The sequence below is a fragment of the Centroberyx gerrardi genome, chromosome 1 (genome assembly GCF_048128805.1).
Source record: "Centroberyx gerrardi isolate f3 chromosome 1, fCenGer3.hap1.cur.20231027, whole genome shotgun sequence".
Taxonomy (NCBI): Eukaryota; Metazoa; Chordata; class Actinopteri; order Beryciformes; family Berycidae; genus Centroberyx; species Centroberyx gerrardi.
In genome coordinates, this window is record NC_135997.1 from 9269302 (window position 1) to 9289814 (window position 20513).

General features: G+C 40.8%; 1 protein-coding gene across 1 annotated transcript; it reads left to right on the forward strand.

Moving 5' to 3' along the window:
* The first annotated feature begins 3514 nt into the window (after nucleotides 1-3514).
* Nucleotides 3515-17374, forward strand: rbms1a (RNA binding motif, single stranded interacting protein 1a). The gene is made up of 14 exons (XM_071914984.2): nucleotides 3515-3842; nucleotides 5888-6030; nucleotides 7834-7892; nucleotides 8025-8116; nucleotides 9765-9922; nucleotides 10841-10920; nucleotides 11031-11143; nucleotides 11426-11475; nucleotides 11569-11659; nucleotides 12666-12716; nucleotides 13638-13739; nucleotides 14032-14100; nucleotides 14435-14509; nucleotides 15230-17374. Exons 1-13 carry the CDS (start codon nucleotides 3792-3794, stop codon nucleotides 14501-14503), a joined length of 1128 nt encoding a protein of 375 aa, XP_071771085.1. The 5' UTR covers nucleotides 3515-3791; the 3' UTR covers nucleotides 14504-14509; nucleotides 15230-17374.
* The last annotated feature ends 3139 nt before the right edge of the window (nucleotides 17375-20513 follow it).

Consider the following 20513-nt stretch of genomic DNA (forward strand, 5'->3'; position numbering starts at 1 on the left):
AGTGGTTCATTCTGCTTTTTTGAGCAGATTGGCTAGAGGTGCAATTAATATAAACTGTAACTGGAATGTTGATCTTCAAGTTTTGAGATGATTAGCCATACATTTTCAAACTGAATTGTAGGATCACCCAGAACTTTCCCTCAAGCATGTGCCTCCCTCATCTTGATGAAACACAGTATTAAAAATGATATACAGGCTTTCTCTTTCAAAAAGTGGAAAGAATGAAACGCCTGTGATTTTATTAACTGTGTGGTTTCTCATATTTCAACATGCAAGCATTTCATTATTCCCCAAGGAGCTGCAAACCCTGGGTCAAACTTCTCCATCACTATGCTGAAGAAGAAGCTTCTCCGTTTGGTCCCATATATTGCGGCTCGACAGCAGCCATCCAGCAGGGCAAACTCAGTCTAGCTAGCAGTGCAGTTGGCCCGTCTGGCAGACAGGTCAGCGAGAAAACTGAGGTCCCCACCTGGACTTTTGTTTTCCCTAATCCCTCATTAGATGAGGGAAAAGCAGCTAATCTTCCTCACTCCTCGGTCCCTCCCCCGCCACACCCACAGCACTTGCCTCACTACTAAATAAGGGAATACAATCCAATACACAGAGCAACAGTCTAATAGTTTCACACATTGCCAAGATGTTATTCCTTAGAGATTATACACTATTTTCTATAGTCTACTAGGTCCAGATTGGGATGCCATTCAGGAATAGAGATATAGATTATTATCACTATTTCTAATTTTTTTGGCATTAGTAAACATTGTTTCTTCTATTTCTTTTGGGTAATTGCAAATATAGGCATATTGCAATTTATTATATTGAGAATTAGCTATTATACATCTAAAGAATCTGATGTCAGTTATCATAATACATGACAAGGAGCTAAAGTCAAAGTGTCATTGTTTTTCCTTCGAACTGGATGGAGTTTGCCGTTGGCTGAATCACAATTACTCACTGAGCTAATTCACTGAATTCAGCAAACCCCCAAGACTGAACAGGCTTGATTCATATCCTGAAATTTTAAGTCTATTCACTATATTGTTCCAACCACATCGAATGGCATTCCTAGAGCTTTCTGAGATAATGATTGTATAGGTGGATAAATGCATCGAAGGCTGCAAGATCAATAGACCTATTGGCTATTGGACCCATATGATGTATCTCAAGTTTAAGGCTTTTAACTTGTGAAATATAGTTTACTCACATTTAAGCCAATATATCCTTTGGTATAAATTCATAGCATATGCTTTGTAAATACTATTCGTCTCTTATGAGTTAAATGAAAATATGGACATTTCTGGAAAATAAAGGATTATTTTTGGTGGTTATTTTCCTTACGTGTGCATATGTATTTGTATGGAAACCTTGCCTTTCACCAAAGGGAGTTGATGGAATGCAGGTTTATTAATCACTAACTACAACACTGGGTAACAAGCACAACAAATCATCTAGATAAAGGCTACTGTTGCAGCTGATTACCTCTTATTCAGATGGGATTGAACATTACACTTTTCAAGGAACATTAGAGGCAGCTTTGTAACATGACACCACCCTGAAACCATAATCCTACCAGCAGAGGAAATAAGGCAGAGAAATTTGATGCTTTAAGAGCCTCCCTGCATCCTGATGGGATTTGGCTTCACTTTATAAATCTCAAGGAGGATCTGCAGCAGGATGGGTGCCACTGGCAAGCACCGCTGTGAGCCTTTGTCTGATTGCATGTGAATATAAAATGAGTGTAATTAGACAAAAGTGAAAGCCAAATGTGTGCCCAGATAGTGAAGTCGTTAGGTCCGCTGCCTCTGGGGCCACATATGTGCCCCTTCTGGCCTGAGACTAAGAACTTTCTCTCCTCTACCTCCCCTACTCTGTCTCCCTCTCCTCTTTCCAGCTGTCAGAATAAATTTGAAAAATGCTAAACATGAGTGGACTGCCCACCAATAGGACTGTGTCATTCCATGTTGAAAGTTCAATTTTATTTGCCAAGTGCATTACATGGAATATGGTTGGCAAAGAGATACAGGTCAAATAATGTGGAGTCACAAGGCAGAAAGATATACAGGACCAAGAAAAGGGAGTTCCCAAATAGTGTGGTTGTCCAGTCGCCATCAGATTATGGTCAGATAAGTCATGTTATGTCATGACATATCATCATATGGTGTCACACCTTATATTGTATCGTATCCTATCGTATCCTATCGTATCCTATCGTATCCTATCGTATCCTATCAAGCCAAGTTTATTTACGAAGCACTCTTTTATCTGTACAAGAGATATAAAAAACAAAGGCAGACAAGGAAGACAGAGCAAAAGGACTAAAATAATTTTGCACAAACAGAAACAAACACATGAGGCCTAGAACTGGTTACGACATGAGTTTTGATTGAGTCCATTGAGGGGGTTGGACCTGACACAATGAGGGAGGTTGTTCCTCAGTCTAGGGGCCGCAACTGCAAAAGCTTCAGCCTAGACCTATAGGCCCGTGTCTGACGACCTGAGGGTCCTCGAGGTCAAATGAGGATGTAGGAAATCAGAAATATAAGAAGAGGCCGATCCATAGTAGATAGATTTGATAAAAACAAACAACATGAATCCTAAAATCAATTCTGAATCGCACTGGGAGCCAGTGAAGAGAAGCCAACAAAGGGGTGATGAGGTCCCTCTTCTATTATTTAGGTTCCCTTCAACAGAGCGGTTGTGACTTTTGTTCTGATGCCTTCGTGAGCTTTATCTGAAAAATACTTATTTGCAGAGCTTACAATCTGCCAAAAACGACTTAATCTCTGTGAATACTGTAAATAAGAAAAATGTTAATGATTCACTCGATTTATTAGTTCAGATCGTATTAGGAGTTAATATTTTTGTTCTTGTACTTTAAAAATACCCTTTAAACCTCTGTCATATAGGCTACATGATCTACAAACATTAATGCACAGACTGTCCTTTAATGAACACATGTTCCAGGCTCCATATCAGAACAGAGCTATATCAAAGATAGGCCAAATGGGAAAAAAATACAGAAATACAGACATACTAATTTTCTTTTCTAGCTTATAAATCTAATTCTCTCTCATTCTACCTACACTTGGATTCACGGGGAGGCTGTGACCTCCAGCCCAGGCCAGTCCCTGCTTATATTTCATTGCCTCCTGATTCTCTGACATGTCAGTGTGTTGGATGGGGGGAAGGGTTGGAAGAGGAGGAGGAGGAGGGGAAGCGGGGGGAGGAGGGGGAGGGGGGGGGGGGGGGGAGGAATGCTTGGTATGTGCGGACGATAATAACATGAAAGGGCGTCCAGTGTTCAGCCAAACTGATCGCACGACTAAGATCAAGCGCAAACGCATTCTGTGTCCGATTAAACCTAAAGCGGCAGACAGCAGTCGCCGTTGTGCCGCTCTGTCGCCATAAACAAATGAAGAATATGAGTTTTTTATGAGGCGGCCACGCAGTTTATTTGATGTGAAACACCCTGCAGTGGCGGAGATGGTTTGGTCTGTAGTAGGTGGGACTGTGGAGCGGTCTAGGACGTCGTAGATCAATGAACCGGACCGCTAGGGTTGGTCCATCGCCTGGGTGTTTGCATCTGACTGTATAGATGTGTCAGTACCTATGTAGGCTGGAGAGGACGGAGCGCGTTACAGCCTCGCATTAGTGTTAACCATCCTGATCAATATGCGGATGTTTTAAACCCATAGGCGATTTTGTATTCCATTCGGATTGCTCATTCTAGCGGCTCTGTGTTACAATTTTCGGATCCAATTAGGATATAAACTATAACTGTAACCTCCAGGATGATCTTTGCAAATACAGGCAACCCGCTGAAGACAGCCAATCGTAAGCAGGTAGGCCGAAAAAGAAAATAAGCACATTGGTTTACCTACTTTTCGCTCTACACTTGAGGTAGCATTTGAAACACCTCAAACAGTCTTTCGATACATTGTAAATAACATAGCAATAACTTCATGCCAAAATGACATTGGAAAGCCCTTCTCGGCTAACATATGGAATATACTGTATAGGCCTATATATATATGTAGGCTAATAGGCTAGATATTTTTTAACATTGCTTCTAATATCAAATGAATAAAACTCTTAAAAGATTGTGATTATAGACCTATTGGTCCTATTGCACCTTGGTTTAGTGGTCAAACGGGAATGTAGCTGATAAACCGATAGGCTAGATGGAGAGATGATCCCAACCGTATGTGCTGACCCATGTCTATAGGGCTATAACCTTGTTTTCCCCCAGTCATTCATCCTCAGTTCTTAATATGCATGTCGGCTGTGGTAGTCCATTTAGGTTAATGCATTCTGTCACCGTAGTGGATCCAGAGGCTGGGTCTCCTTCAGTGTGCTGGAGTGAACTGTTCACCACTGCTGCATCCTGAATTTTGACCTCTCAGGTGAAAAAAATGTGAATTCAAGGTCCTGTCTCCTTTACTTACCATATTACTCCCCTTTGATTCTCATTCCAAAACAAGATGGAAATATTAAGTGAGGTACAGCCTGGGACAGAGGTAGGAGGCCATTGTTGGTATAGCCATAATGAGAGGAAAATATATATATATATTTTACTCCTCCTGTAGATAAAGTGGATTGTGGTTTCTGCCATAGGGAGGGATCAGTTTAGAGCCTGCAGCCCACATAAACCCAAATATCCACCATTAGCATCAGAGCTAACTTGGATTTTTTTCATGTATTGGGTAAGAATAACCATCGGGAGATAGATTCAGCTTACTTTGCCACCAAGCAGACATGGATCTGAAACTAACTACAAATAATGGCTTGTTCTGCCTGCAAGGAAGAAGTCAATGAGGTTGTAGAGTAGGTGTAATAATGGTTTAGTCTGCTATGGTGACGACGTCTCTTTGAAATGTACCAGTGTAACTGCCCTTGGCTGTTCACTAATGTAGTAGGCGTACAGGCTCTGAGGCCTGATGTGAACCCTGTTGGACTCAGAAAAAGTCACCGTGGTAAATGTATAGCAACAACAGTGTGAGGGTTCTGCTTTAAGCCGTACAGGCCCGACAGATGTTTCGGCCATAGCAATCAATTCATCTGGAAAGGAAAAGAACTGGTATAAACATTTCGACATCACACGGTTGTGTAAGAATGTTCTAGTGTTCTTGTTGGCTTTGCTATGGAGGCATTTCTGGCTTTGGCACTTGATGTGTTACTGACTTGAAATGGATTGTCTTTTTGGTCATGGACAGATGGTGTGATTCTGCTGTTCTGTTTTGTTTCTGATCTGATGTGGAGCGGGTTTGGGTGGCTGGGAGCTATTTTAATGAATGAGTAAGGGGAAGGAAATGCTTTGCAGGGCAGTGCTGCGTGGTTTGGCTCAGAAGTCAAATGTGCACAAGACTGTAGGTTTCTGATGAACTCTAAAACAGGAAGTAAGATGTCGACACAGATTTAATTACATGGTGATTTTTAATGGCTCACACACAAGCGTAAATGTGTTTAATAAACTCCCTGATATTTTGGCTCATAGGAATCGGGGATAATTTCTTTACAGCAGCCAGCAGCTTGAGTGAAAACTAAACTGCTGCTGAGAGTCTAATGTTGTAGAAAAACCTAAGCTGTGTTGACTGTTGTGTGGATCATCGATGTGCCGTGCTCATCACCTTCAGAAGGGCACTCAGACAACAACAAGAGGACAATACAACAGTTCCTGCATGTATTGACCTAATACAGCACGTACAATAAACAATGATGAAAATTTAATGCGTCCAATTGTGTTGTGTGTGTGTGCGTGTGTGTGTGTGTGTTTCTGTGTTTTGGATCACACACATTAGATATTCTTGTGATCAGTATTGACCTAAAAAATCTCAATTAGATTATCTGGCATCCATACACTCCCTAACAGTCGCTTTCCTGTGTGCAGTCCTACCCCATGACTCCGTCCAGTCCCAGCAGCAGCAGCAACAGCAGCAGCACAGGCTGGGAGCAGCTGAGCAAAACCAACCTGTACATCCGCGGCCTCCCGCCCGCGACCACAGACCTGGATCTGGTCAAACTCTGTCAGCAGTGAGTACACACATGTAAACATACAGGCACTGCCCATGTTCACACACACTAGGATTAGACTGATAGATTGCTTTGCCGATATATCAGGCCGATACCGGGCTTTTATAAAATACCGGATACAGGCCGATCAATGTCATCCACCTCCAATATGAGGAAGGTTCCTCCCTGACCACAGCTACATAAAGACAGTAAAACCTGCAAAACCTCCACGTGTCATTTAATTGTTCAGTAATGTTTTTTTGTAAAATAAGACCCCATGAAGTGACATCTTTACTTCTTTGCTTTAATGTATTTCCTATTGAAACAGGATGCTAGGGCGGGACATAGCGCAGTGAGGGATCATTCAAAAGTCTTAACCAATGGGATATCAGTCAGGGACAGAAAGGTTGTTTTATTTGATGGGAGGGGCGGAGGGGCCGGTTTGTTCAAAAATCTGTGTTGTTTTATTGGCTGGAATTTAAAGTTACGCCTACTGGTGCGACATGAGGTCGCCATTAAAGATATTCTGTTTTCCAGGAGGTAAAAGTAATGGGAGTTAATTTCATGGGGACTTCGAATTCTTCGTTTAAAGGAAGGAATGTATCCCAGAGTTTCCTACCGTATAGGTGGGGTAGGTCACCTTGCCTAACCCTAAAAGAATTTCATTAGTCTGGGTTTCAATGGAGTTTTAGTGTCCCATGACGGTCTAAATGCTGTTTCTGAGGCTTTTCCACCATGACAAGAATTAAATTATGGGGGAAAACCTGAATACTTGGAATTTTGGGCATAAAAATTGTCAAATTTAAAGAATATCAGCAGCTTCAATACAAACATATCAGTATCTGCCTTCAAAAACCCATATCAGTCGAACCTTACTACACACTCACACACATGAATTGCCATGAATTGTACCAACCACAATACCCCACACAGACACATGCATGTAAAAACCCATAGTCCAATTGTGAAACGGATTGTAAAAATGTTAGTTTTCTGAAATAACAAAGTCATGTAAAGGGGCCCAGTGAATATGTTTGACACTACAGGCTGCAGTCCTATAGTAGTTAGTGTGGTGGATGCCATAATTAGCGGAGTTTTTGTCTCCTCTCTTTTTCCTCGGAATTACAAGCATATGGGGAGAGGCATTCAACCATGTAACCAGCAGCAGCAGCTGTTTGTGTCGTGTTTGCTTGTGTTTTGTTCCTGTTCCCAATGGTGTTTGCCAGCACAAAGCAGAAATGAAAGAGCTTTTCATAGCAACAAGGTTTGAATGGTGATGTAAGCTAGGCATTTAGCCTGTATGGTGTGTGTACTCAGATACCAGTTCTGCAAATGGTGCTTGTACCACAGTTCAACTTGTGTATGAATGATAAAACACTGGCTGAAGCATTGAAACTGGACACAAAGTGTATAGAAATATGTAGGGAAATGTAGTTCACACTAGATAGCTGCTGTTTTCACATGCATCACATGTATGTGTCTCTAAAATTGCCAGGTATCATTATGACTTTAGATGCTCGTTTTTTATTAATCCATTTTTTCTGCTATTATTGCTCGGCCTTTTCTATTTTTAGTCATGACAAGGGAAGGTAGTCTCTCCACAAATGTGTACCCCAAAGTGGAAAGGGATATACAGTAGAGAACAGGTGACTGACACATAAAACAATGTTGTGATGTGACCAATATTATAGATATTGTTATACATTAGGAATAGTGCAGGCCCGTGAGGTGATATTTGGTATAAATGAGAAATGATTAGCCTCAGTTTTCAACATATAAAGACACATTTCCATGACAGTAATCTACATGTTGATGTGTGCCCAGGTATGGCAAGATCCAGTCAGCAAAGGCAATCCTGGACAAGACAACCAACAAATGTAAAGGTCAGTATGGTCGTTCACTCATTCACTGACCCTTGTTGACTAGTATTGATAGCGGCAGGATAAAATGTAACATTAGTGGGTACATGTCTAATTTAGCGATGCTGTTTGTGAATACTGTTCTACCAACTACAGGTTATGGATTTGTGGACTTTGACAGCCCAGCAGCAGCTCTAAAGGCAGTGCATGCTCTCAAAACCAGCGGCATACAAGCCCAGATGGCCAAGGTGAGACTGATGTAGCCGTGTGTGTGTGTGTGTGTGTGTACATATTTGTTTTGTTTGTGAGTGTGTGTGTCTCTATGGGGCTGTGCTTTTTTTTTTCGACGCGTCCGTGTGTCTGTGTGTGAGTTAGAGAGAGACATTGGACCGGTCACATGGCCTCAGCTGACTGGCTGTTCTTCCCATGACCCCATTTACATTCACTGTAGAAACCAGATGTCACGTCTCTCTCTGCCAAGTAACCTGTCAGTCAACATTACACATTACACACAGGACCACCAACTCCCTGCCTCCCACACTATCCCTCCATCCCGGCTAGGTTATATAGATTAGTACAAATTAGCACTGTATGTATCATGCTAATTGATGTTAGCATATCTGCTCTACAACAAGTACTGTCATGTGCTTTGAGCTATCCTCTTATTTTTAATGAAGTATAGTGGCCTGATTTCTCATTTTTCCCAAATCTTTTGTAGAGGAAAAAAAAGTGTTATTTCTGTGATTTGTCCCGCCCATCCTCCTGGTGCATAGAGGAAATTCTCTGGATCGTCACATTTCTTTCAGTCCCTTTCCCAGCCCTGCCTGTGTTCCTGTGCTTAAATTCATGGGCGAGAGTTCACTGATGAAGGGTTGCTCTCTGGAGGCTTGTGTCGAGCTGCTCTGTTTGGACCAAGCGCAGCAGAACACAGTTTGTGTGTTGTGGTAGCTAGGCTACGTTACTCTCCTGCTGTTTCTAGGGAGGGCCTTAGAGGAGCTGATCTGCTGCACATAGTAGAGATGAAGTGCGTGTGTGTGTGTGTGAGTGTGTGTGTATGTGTGTGTGTGTGTTTGTCTGTGCAAAAGAGATTATTAAAGATGTTTGTTAAACCAAATACAGTACCTTCTTCTGACCTATAACTCTAGTTGGCCTGACTCTCACCCTAAATCAGATCAGACTAACTAGTTTCATAGTAAATCAAAATGTCATGTCTTTTGTTTGTATCATGCATTCTGTCTGCCAATGAAGGATTAGCATAGCATCGAAACAGGGCACCATGAATGTCTGATTTCAAAGTATGAAACAAACCCCACAAAGTCCTGGCACCACGGAAAGCAACGTTATTTGGAATAGAGAACATCCAAACTGCTTTCATCTGTGATACAATAGAATACAAATTCGTCTGATTTCCGAGAAATTGGTCTTGCATCGTAAGTGGTTCCATTCCGGTTATCTATTATATTACATTCACTGACACTGATGTCACATGCAACACATACTGTAGTACACATGGCATTCATTAAATTCCCTCTCAGGGCTTGGCGATATGGTTGAAATCAATATCACGATAATCATGAGGATTTTATTTTTATATTATGATTTCACGATATGGCTCACGTATGCAAAATCAAATGTTAAATAATCAAATAAATGAACTAAATGGTAATGTGGTGTCAAACAAAACTGAAAATTTCAAGTAATATTCCTAACATACCTCATTTTGTCAGACTTTTAAAATAGAATTAGCTTATTATCATCAATTTAGACAGCAGAATTGTGTGTCACGATATCCCAAAATCACCATATCGTCACGATATGATTCCACTGAAAGACGATAAACAATAGTATTGAGTTATCTCCCTATTTCATCCTCTCCATTCTCTGTTATGTGAGCAGCAGCAGGAGCAGGACCCCACCAACCTGTACATCTCCAACCTGCCTCTGTCTGTGGATGAGAAGGAGCTGGAGAACATGCTGCAGCCCTTCGGCCAGGTCGTCTCCACCCGCGTCCTCAGAGACTACAGCGGCAACAGCCGAGGCGTGGGCTTCGCCAGGTCAGTTAAAGGAGAATTACAGTTTAAAGGATCGCTCCGGGCCTCATTTCTGCCTGGCTGAATCACCTTTGAAAAATAAACGTACACCTGTGACCGCATAAATGTTCATTTAAATATTAATGCGCTGAACCCAGATGTTGTTTAGCTACTGTTCAAGAAGTATTGCTCAGGGGAAAATATAAATTCAGTTAATATTGATTAAAAAAAAAAAAGGGTTTCCTGAACATTTGCATTCTTCTTTTTTACAATGGTGTGTTATTGCCGTTTTACAAAAGGAATAAGCTACTCAAAGCTGAGATTTACAGTGATTTTAGAAGAGCTAGATTCAAGATTCAAGATTCAATACTTTATTGCCATACTAACTTAGTTGTTAGGAATTTGTGTGCTCATAACAGAACAACATCAACAACAAGGACCTCGGGCATAATATAACATAAAAGACACATGTTAAAATACATGACAAAAACACATGAACCCCCTCCCATCCCACCCCATAAATAAGAAAGTGCATACATCCATGGATAAAAGACATAAAAACCCCAAAAGTCAAATCAGCAGATCATTTTAGAGGTGTAATAAGAGATCTGGCACAATGATAGGGTAAAGTGACGGGTGCATTAAAAAGACTATTGTCTAACTGCATTGTCACTTGACATAATGTGCTGAAGTATGATTGGGGAGCCATTCAGTAGCTAATAGTAGCTAAGATGGCTTCACTCCATTTTGTGTCGTTCCTAACCATACTGCTTTCCCGTTCTAAAATCACTGTAAACCTCGGCGTCTTGTGGCTTATTGCTTAATCCTGCAAGTGGCGATATTTCTTCAGGAAGCCTAGCTGGTGGAAAGTGGCTACTTTTAAATGTGTCTCTGCGTGTTTGATGATTTAGCCATGGCTGTTGTTGCATCTTCCCCCGCTAGGATGGACACAACAGAGCAGTGTAACGCAGTGATCTCCCACTTCAATGGGAAATTTATCAAGACAGCTTCTGGAGCTCTGGGTAGGAATGAATTTATTCTTTCTCTCCTCTGTGATGAAGACTGTGGAGGTGGTGATGAAAACGATCATTAATATGTCAGTAACAATGACTGTCACGCTCTTCGTCCCCAGCTCCCTCTGAGCCCCTGTTGTGTAAGTTTGCAGACGGCCAGAGGAAGAAACACGCTCACAGTGCATTTGTTCCCAACGGACGGACATGGAACAGAGAAGGGGATCTGAGACTAGTATGTATCTGCCTATCGTCTTACATCTATTGTAACCTATCTCTCGCCGGTCTCTCTGTGTACTTGATACTGTGATGAGAAACGAAAAGGTAATACACTGAGAAAAGTCAAACGCTGAATTCATTCTCACAGAAACTGATTATAACCGACAAACTGATGATTCATTTTTAATTGTACTGATTTGTTCTGGGTTCTGGGTTCAATGGCTATGACACAGCAGTAATATAATAGTATCATGATATAATATTATGTAATTCCATATTATCTATCTTCTCATCTCAGGGTGCGATGACTCTTACCTATGACCCCTCCTCAGTAGCTATGCAGAATGGGTAAGTCACACAGATTATGGCAGATCAAGAGATTGTTATACTTCTTTCTTGCAAATGTTAAGCTTTATTTTAAAATTCCTCTGTGTCGGTTAGGTTCTATCCTTCTCCTTATCCGGTGACCAATCGGATGATGACTACGCAGCCTGCCATGTCTCCCTACATGTCCCCGGTCTCTGCCTACCAGGTAATGTGGAAGATCCCTCCCCTAACAAGTTGGTTTACACAATCAATGGGACTCCATTGGCCTGCAACTGTACTTATGTACACTAGTCACACTGTTTACACTGTGCTTATGTAAACATGTCCGAGAGCTAGAATTGGGGTTAAATCATCGCCATCTCTCTCTCTCTCTCTCTCTCTCTCTCTCTCTCTCTCTCTCTCTCTCTCTCTCTCTCTCTCTCTTTGCTCGCTCTCCTCTCTCTTTCTCTCTCTCTCTCTCTCTCTCTCTCTCTCTCTCTCTCTCTCTCTGTTATCTTTGAGGTGGTATGTGTGGGTGTATTTGTGCTCATGTGTGGGGGTGTGTGTGTGTGTGTGTGTGTGTGCCTGTGCGGGTGTCGTAGATGCAAGAGTAGGTGGTTTTATTTGGCTGAGTCAAAGCTGCACTAGGCAACTTTGAACTTTGGCGAGCCCCAAGTGGCAGCAGCAGATAAATGTTTGAATTTTCTGAAAAGTTTGAAGGACTTAATTACATCCAGAAATCATGTAACGCGACATCAGAAAGCTGCACAATCCTCAGGCCTAAATTTCGTGGCTCGTAGGGGTGGAGATGGGTAAAAAAAATCTTTTCACAGCAGGTTCTGCCATCATTTGTGAGTCTAGGTTTCTCTGAATGGTGCACTCGCTCGCTGCTGTTTAGGAAACAGTTTTTGTATTTCGTTCTTCAGTTTTGATTCATCACTTCCTGTGCGTCAAGGAGATTTCCCCTGCCAGTCACAATACTCAACACCTGAAACGAATTTGGGCAAATAGGGTGAATCTGTGGGGTCTCAATTAACGGGGATGGGACATTGCAGCCCTAATTTGTCATTTTGACTGATAAGACCAGTGTTTTTCTTTACCAAAAAAAACTTGCCTAGTGTAGTTTTAAGTTTCTCTCTCTGTAGTTTTTAAGTGAGATGTTTCATTAAAGACAAGTCAATGATTCTACTTTTCTCTGCCCATCTCTCTCTGTCTTTTTTCCTTCCCTTCAGGTACAGAGTCATTCTTGGGTGGCACATCCACCATATATCATGCAACACCCGGTAAGGGAACAACAGCACTGCCTTATAACCCCCCCTCCCCTTCCCTGTTCTGTGTAAGGGAAATGGGCGTATGCTGCTGCTGCTACAGCTGAAGTTCTGGGCTCGTAGCAAAGCAGAGAGTGTTACTTTAATCAGCCTGTTCTGCTGACAGTGTTAAACCAACAACTTCGAAAACTTCCCACTACGTAGGAGAAGAACACAGAGCTGAGTTCTAGGAAATTGCCAGTGTGTGTGTGTGTGTGTGAGAGAGAGAGAGAGAGAGAGAGAGACTGAATGTGTTTTCTGTGCATGTGTGCCATCAGACTGTAGCAATGGAACAACTAAAATGACATACAGCCACTGGCCTCCGCCCCTCCCTTCTCCTCTCTGGATCCAGCAGGAAATGCCTGCAGCAGAGACAGTCTTATGACTCTTGGGCTGTTTGACTCTTCCAACAGATGGTTTCCAGTAGAACAAGTGTCTGTGCTGATTTCCCCCCTCCCCCACTTTTGACTAGGAAATGGTATATTCCCAAAGGGCATCTTGTTTAAAGGAATACCCCATTTGAAAACAGAACCAGAGCTGACAGCTTCATACTTTTTCACGTATTCATCCCCTGTTGGAAACTAGAAGCATTAGAGAATACTTTACCTCAGACTAATATATTATCACACAGAGTTTGTGCTACAAAAGCATTAATCATGAGCAGAATTACATTTTGTCAAAGCTCTCAATGAGAAAATCTCCATTTTTCCTAGCTGAATCTACATACTTACGTTTTAAACTAGTCATGGGATATTTATACTCTTATCTACTTGCCACTGTTCTTTCAGACTATATGTGCTATTTGTGTATGTCAGAATGTGTGGATTCAAACTGTAATTCACTTTGTACAAGGCTGTGGTCTAAATATGATAGAAACTAAGCTCCCTTTTATTGCAGGCTGCTGTGATGTCTCCCTCTGTGGATCCCTCCATGTCACTGCACCCCACAGCCATGATTACTCAGCAGATGGGCCATCTGTCATTGGGAAACAGTGGAGCGGTGAGGAGGATTCTGGGATATATCCTAGATCACCATACACACATAGAGATTGCTCAAACACATAAGGACCGAATGCTATTTAATTAATATGATGCAAAATGTCACGATATTCACAGTGAATAAAATATTTTATTGTGTCAACCTATGTATGAAGTATGAATATAAGCTATAAGTTGATTATACCTAGTGCAAAATTAATGTATAACAAGGTAGTCTTTCAGTCCAGACTATATGAACATGCAATAGTTTTTGATTTGGAATTAAAAAAATATATTTTTTCCCAATTTGACAGTATATTGCTGCCAACCCTGCTGTGCAAGGAGCTTACATGCCCCAGTACCCGCCCATGCAGGCAGCCGCTGTAAGTATATTGAGCGCTCCTCTCATCTAATTCTCTAGAAGGTCCACCACATTCAACTTCTACCTCCCCATGCATAAATTATACATTTTGCATGTGTTATATACAGTATACACCATATGATATGATACATCATATCTTTTTAAAAAAAGAATCTGAGTAATTTATTTTCATTGCTTTAGAAAATTACATGTCATGACAGTCCAACACTTCCATTAAAGAGGCTTTGAGTTTATTTGTGAACTGTTCATCCTGTAAAACTATCAATTACCGTAGTGCAAACAGTGAAGATAGTCATTATCAGCCTCTAAATGAGAGATGCTGTTTTGCTCTTCAGGAAAATGGCACACAGCAGCAAGTGGATTCATCCAACAACTCGTCTCCTTACAGTCAACACAGCAAGTAATCCTAGGTATGCTCCAGTTTCTGAATGTAGGCCATCTTGACTTAAAGCAGGTTGTATATTTCAGCATCAACATTATTGCCACATAGTATAATTTATTATGCAATAAATGTTGAGGACATATCAACAACCATGGTTATTATCAATTATTTCATGATAGCACTAATACATTTTATTTGTAATGGACTTTTCATTACAAGTAAATCTCAAAGTGCTAAAGAGTAAATACTGAGTGCATAAAAACTGGTCAAATAAACCAACAACAAAGACCCATTAAACACAAAGGAAAGGCCTTGTTAAAATGGAAAGTTTATAGACAAACACATAAAAATAAAGAAATAAAATCAACACAAATTTAAGGAAAGGCTCTATTAAAAAGGAGGGTTTTTTACGAGGTTTATTAAGAACACATGGAACACATTTGTCATTGAATGTAGGGTTGCAATTTATGTGTTAGAGATATTAGGATTCGAATGTTGCTGGCTATAATAGTCTGTAGTCTTTGCTATAATAATAATAATAATAATAATAAACTTTATTTGTTTAGCACCTTTCATACAAGAAATGCAGCTCAAAGTCCTTTACAACAGAGAAATTACATGTACCGAGTGCTTCACATAAAACTTGATAATGATAGTCAGAATAAGATAAAGAGGAGAATAGAATACATAAAATGCATGACACTATGCTATGCTATGACACTTATGTTTGCTGTGTTTTTATTTTCAGTCTAGATTACCCCTCTGTGAGCCAGAGGATGTGAGCAGTTTCCGATGACATCACAGTGATAACTAGTCATCGCCTTCTCTGATTGGACCAGACACATGAACTTTTTGCACAGCCCCAACTTTTGTGGTGGAAAATGAGGACAGTGTAAATGGACTCAAGCAGTTGGCTAATCACGGAAAAAACAAGATTTATTTTGATAAGAAACAAACATGTACTTCTTTTTCTCTTTTCCAAGGATTCTCAAACAAATGCCAGAGGAACCCCAAGTGTGATGTGATATTCAAAATGCATGAGATTGAAATATTTTTCCCCAAGGTTTCTATGATTTTATAGTTAGTTTATTTGTGATATATGAAAAACCTTGCTTGCACTGAAGTTTCAAGTTTCAAAATTGCTTCATTTTGGTTTTGAAAGTTGTCATGAAGTAGCTTGCATAATCAATTAATTTTCAACTGCACTGACAACTGATACAGACAACCATTTCATTAGAAAATTAATGAATTTATTATTGGAAAAGGTGCCTTCTTTATGTCACATCAAACATTCTCCTACCTTTTTCATTGAACGTTATCTTGACAAGGTATCATATTTTCATTAATTGATCACAATGTGTGTGAAATCATGAAGATATCAATGGAGTGTTATGCTATCTAGTCTCCTGGTAGCAATAAAGACAATGAGAGTCCAACTGCAATACAGAGAAAATGAGAACCGACAAGCTCAGAGCAAGGTAATTCCATATTTTTCTCTTTACTTTGTTTTTGTTTTTTACTTCAAGACATGGCAGTAAGCAAGAGCCGTAGTTTTATGAAATTACAAGTTTTACACAGAATGGGCATCTTTTAGGAGGTTTTTGCTCTAGAGGTCAGTTTGACCAGTGATCTACCTCATGGTTCTGTGTCTGCTGGTGCTGCAGGGTTTGCAGGTACAGCCCTTTTCACCAGAGTGGACGAAGCAGAACAAAGCCATGCTCAGGAGCTGGCTAAATAGGACTTTTATGTCTCCCACATGCAATATTTCTCTTCTTGGTCCTCAAAGAAACATTTGCCTCATCTTTATTTGTCATTGCTCCTGTTCATAGTGTTTTTTTTCTTTTTTTAACATGTTGAGTGTTGTTCTGTTGTGATGCTCCATTTTAGCGATCCCAAAGTAAGAAAACTAACTAGCTTCTCCTTAAAATAAAGTTTGTTTACAAGGTGCTTGGAAAAAATGAATGAAAAAATGAATGGATTTACTTGGTGCATTCTCCTGCCTATGGTATCCTAGGCAGATCTTAGGTGAGACACCACAGTCCCTTACATCTTCTCTGTTTTCTTTAGAAAAATGACAAAAAGCCACCATCTTGGATTACACTGCTACAGTTACAAAATAAGGCTGGGATTTAATCAAATCTGAATTTTTGGTTTCTTCAACAATACTGCAGCTTAAATAAATGCCAAACAACAATATTACTTTTTGATAAGTAGAAAATCTACTCTCACTCAATTCTCACCACTTGTATAATAAATGTAGGATTTAAGGAAAGGAAGTTTATTTATGAAGTAGTTTGAGAACGGTGATATTTCATTAGTAACACAGGGAATGGGAATTTGATAGAAGTTCAATTACTTTGTGGATGTGTATTGATTGACTTTAACAGGGGCAGTTTCTGACAGCATGTCCTTCAAAGGTTGGATGACTGAAAAAAAAAAAAAAAAAAAAGAATTGTAAATTATATAAATTTATGGCCAAGAGAGAAAAAATGTGACTTTTTATGTTTGCTTTTTTTTGTTTTACATGTCTGGCTGATGTAAGAAATCTACACTATTATGAGACCTCACAGTCAAGAAAAAAGGGTGAAAGCTGTAAGGCCGCGGTGCATTCCCAAACCAATAATAGCAATAAATGTTCACTTTGGAGAAGTACACACGATAGCCAGGCTTTTACTGCATGTGCTTCCCCATTGTGTACATTTATTGCTGATGAAAAACGTAAAAATGAAGAAAAAAAAAAAACATTTTTCTTGTACATGTTACCCTCATTGTTTTCCCTGTCACTTTCACCTAAATCTCTATCGATCTTTTCCTTGCTCTTTCCTTTGAAAACATTGGAATAAACAGTGCTGAGACAACACTCTTGTTTATCTCAGACATGGATCCTGTCAACTTTAACGAAGAAAGACTCATGCTAACAGAGAAGTAAATGACTGGTCTCTTCATTTGTTCCCACTCTGTTGCTATGACTGTTGCATATTTTCACTGCTATCATTAACTGTGCTTTTAACAAGACTAGGTGTCACTATTATGGCTGGGACTTTCTGGCTGGCCACACCTCCAGGCATGCACACTGCAAAATGTTAAACTGGCAACATGTAAAACATCTGCTGTCAACAGTAGACACATTTCAAGCCTGAAGTCTAGTCTCTAAATGTGTCTAGTGTTGACAGCAGAGGGTGCTGTGACTCAAAGTTGTCCAGCATACAGTATTTTCAATCAGAACATTTTTGCAAGTTTGAATATCCTTGTGTATGATTACCCTATATCTGATCGTATGCATGCAATGCATGACATAAGATCAGATGAGTGATTAAGACAAAAAGTGCAACATGAGAGTTGTAACCTATAGCCCTCTCTGGCACTATTTCCAGCACACAGCCTTTGTAGTTTCAGTCTTATACCGGATCTTCCTTCTTAAGCTCAGAGACTTAGCGCAGCTGATCCCGGAGACATAAAGGCACCATGCCCCTATTTCTTACCAGTCAAAGGGATCAAAACGGCCGGGGTGCAAGATTATCCATCACACCCACTGTTACTCACCCCATCCCCACCTCCAGGAATATACTACATATATGTTCTGTGCACACAGAGATGTCAATCAAATGCCTGTTGTGAGGGCATCAACCCTATGAACATAAGGTCTCTCTCTCTCTCCTCTGTCTCTCTCTCTCTCTCTCTCTGCCCCCCCTCCTCCTCTCCTTCTTCCTCTGTCTCAGTCCCTTTTAATTCTCCACAGCTGAGGGGACACATGGCACAATCCCTGGAGAGAGTCCAAGGTCATATTAGGGCCACAGACTTGAGGAGGGGCGGCCTGCTCTAATATCCAATGTCATTCATTTATTACGGTACAGCAAATGCCGGTTCATGCTCAATGTGTTTCTGTATCCACAACTAATAAGAAGATAAAAAAAACACTAATACTTTGAACACACGTTACGATGCCCGCTAGTAATGAATTCAGCATATGGGATGCAATTGGTTACTCCATGAAGATGCAGGTATATTGACTGCTACTACTGGTAACGCTCAATATTAAATAACCACTCTGCCACTCTTTGATAAGAGGAAAAAGGCAGATAGGTGGACAGGCTAACAGACAGATTTAAACTGTACTGCACTAAATAGCATGCTACATGTTGTTAAGCCAGGGCCAATAAATCTTGTAGCCAAGGTGCATCTGAACATTTAAGGGCATCATTACAAAGAGAACAGCCTGGTTTGACCAGGACTGTAAATTTGTAGTACTGCTGCATTGCTGTAATCTTTCATTGAGTTTCCTAGTGTCTCACATTATACAGCGCTCACTGATCAATCCATTTAACCTTCTTTATGTATGTATGCCAGTCGATGGAGGCTAAGTGCATGTGTACAACCGATGAAGCTGCTTATGACATGTTTATCCTTTTATTCTGTGTATCCCTCTCGTTCTATTTGTCTACCTTTAATCTTCAATTATTCAATTATGTATCCTCTGTTACCTACACTCACACATGCATGTGTACACACACATTCCAGCCATACCACTGGAGAAAGGAAATTGCATTAGCCTACTGTGTTGACACTCCTTTTCTTGCCAGCCTCCTCCTCACTGGAGAAATTAATTGAACTTGAGTAAACACACACACACGTACACACACGTACACACACACACACGCACACACGCACACACACACACACACACACTCAGAACTAATCACAAAGACTAGCATTTGCAGGCAGGAGAGTTGTATTGCTGTTTACACCGGCTTTAGCCTCTAGAGCGCAACACTAGCACATCAGTCCGGTCTCTCGCCTGTTCCTTTATAAAGGAGCTGGCTGCTGTAGAGGTCTTGCAACTAGCAGTTGTTACTGTCACTCATTATCATCACAGCCTCCCCCTACCCCCTACACACACACACACACACACACACACACACTCACACTCAGACACACGCACACAAACATGCACATCCACACAGGGACAGACAAGCCGGAGCTTGTACAAACACCCACACATGACCCCAATATGCACGTACAAATGGGTCCACATACACTCACCCACTCTCACACCCACACACTTGAATGCACACGCGCATACACACACACATACATACACACACACACACAAGCCGGGGAGCATGGGCAGTAGGGTCACCCTAGCGCCATGCTTCATAAAGGGCTGTGTAACAGTAGGTTTACTGTTACTCTGGCCGCGGGGATACAATATAACTGAAGGTACTGGACTGATGCGTCTCCATTTCTCTCCATTTTTCACTTGATGACAAGGAAGAGAGACTCAGAAGGGACAGCATGGTATCAGAGGACGGCCCTGAAGGTGAGCTGGGGTTAATGGAACACCTCCATTTCCATGGATAGTAAATGTGAATGTCTTGAGGAGTACTGGGGAAGATATTTGACCACAAAGAATAGTTTATGAGTTGCTGGTTATTGATGGGATTCACTCCCTTTAGAAATCCCATTCAAATGAGCATACAAGAATGGAGTGGGGAATATATCATAACATGGTTGACAGATTTTTTTTAATGGAAAATCTTGATTTAATTTTAATATAAGTTTAAAATTCTGAATAGTAGTTAGTCAAATGAGATCTTTTAGCTTTGGGGTGTAACTATGGCATCTTATTAGACTTTCAGTATCTAACCCACAGACTCAAACTGGAAATAACACAACCTGACATCGCCTAAATAATGAGACATGCAAAAACAAAAAAAAAAGATGGGCTCATTGTGTTTGATTGTCTCAGATGTATTGATATATTGCTGTTGTTCATTCAGAAAATATGATGGAGAAGGGAAGGGAACAGAGTAGAGAAGAGGAGATGTCAAGAGAAGAGAGGTGAAGGTTTGTGAAAGATGACAGGAGAGGAGAGGGGAGGAGAGGAGAGGGGAGGGGAGGGGAGGGGAGAAGAGGAGGAAAAGAGGACAGGTAGACTGAGGACAGAAGATGAGAGGAATTAAACTGAGATTATATGAATGAAAGTAGAAGAGTCAGAGGCAATTTCACAAAGACTGACACTGCAAGTACTAAGT

Coding starts and splice junctions, on each gene's coding strand:
- rbms1a (XM_071914984.2), top strand. CDS start 3,792: ATGATCTTTGCAAATACAGGCAACCCGCTGAAGACAGCCAATCGTAAG. Junction 9,923..10,840: donor CGAGGCGTGGGCTTCGCCAG/GTCAGTTAAAGG, acceptor TTCCCCCGCTAG/GATGGACACAACAGAGCAGT. Junction 14,101..14,434: donor CGCCCATGCAGGCAGCCGCT/GTAAGTATATTG, acceptor TTTGCTCTTCAG/GAAAATGGCACACAGCAGCA.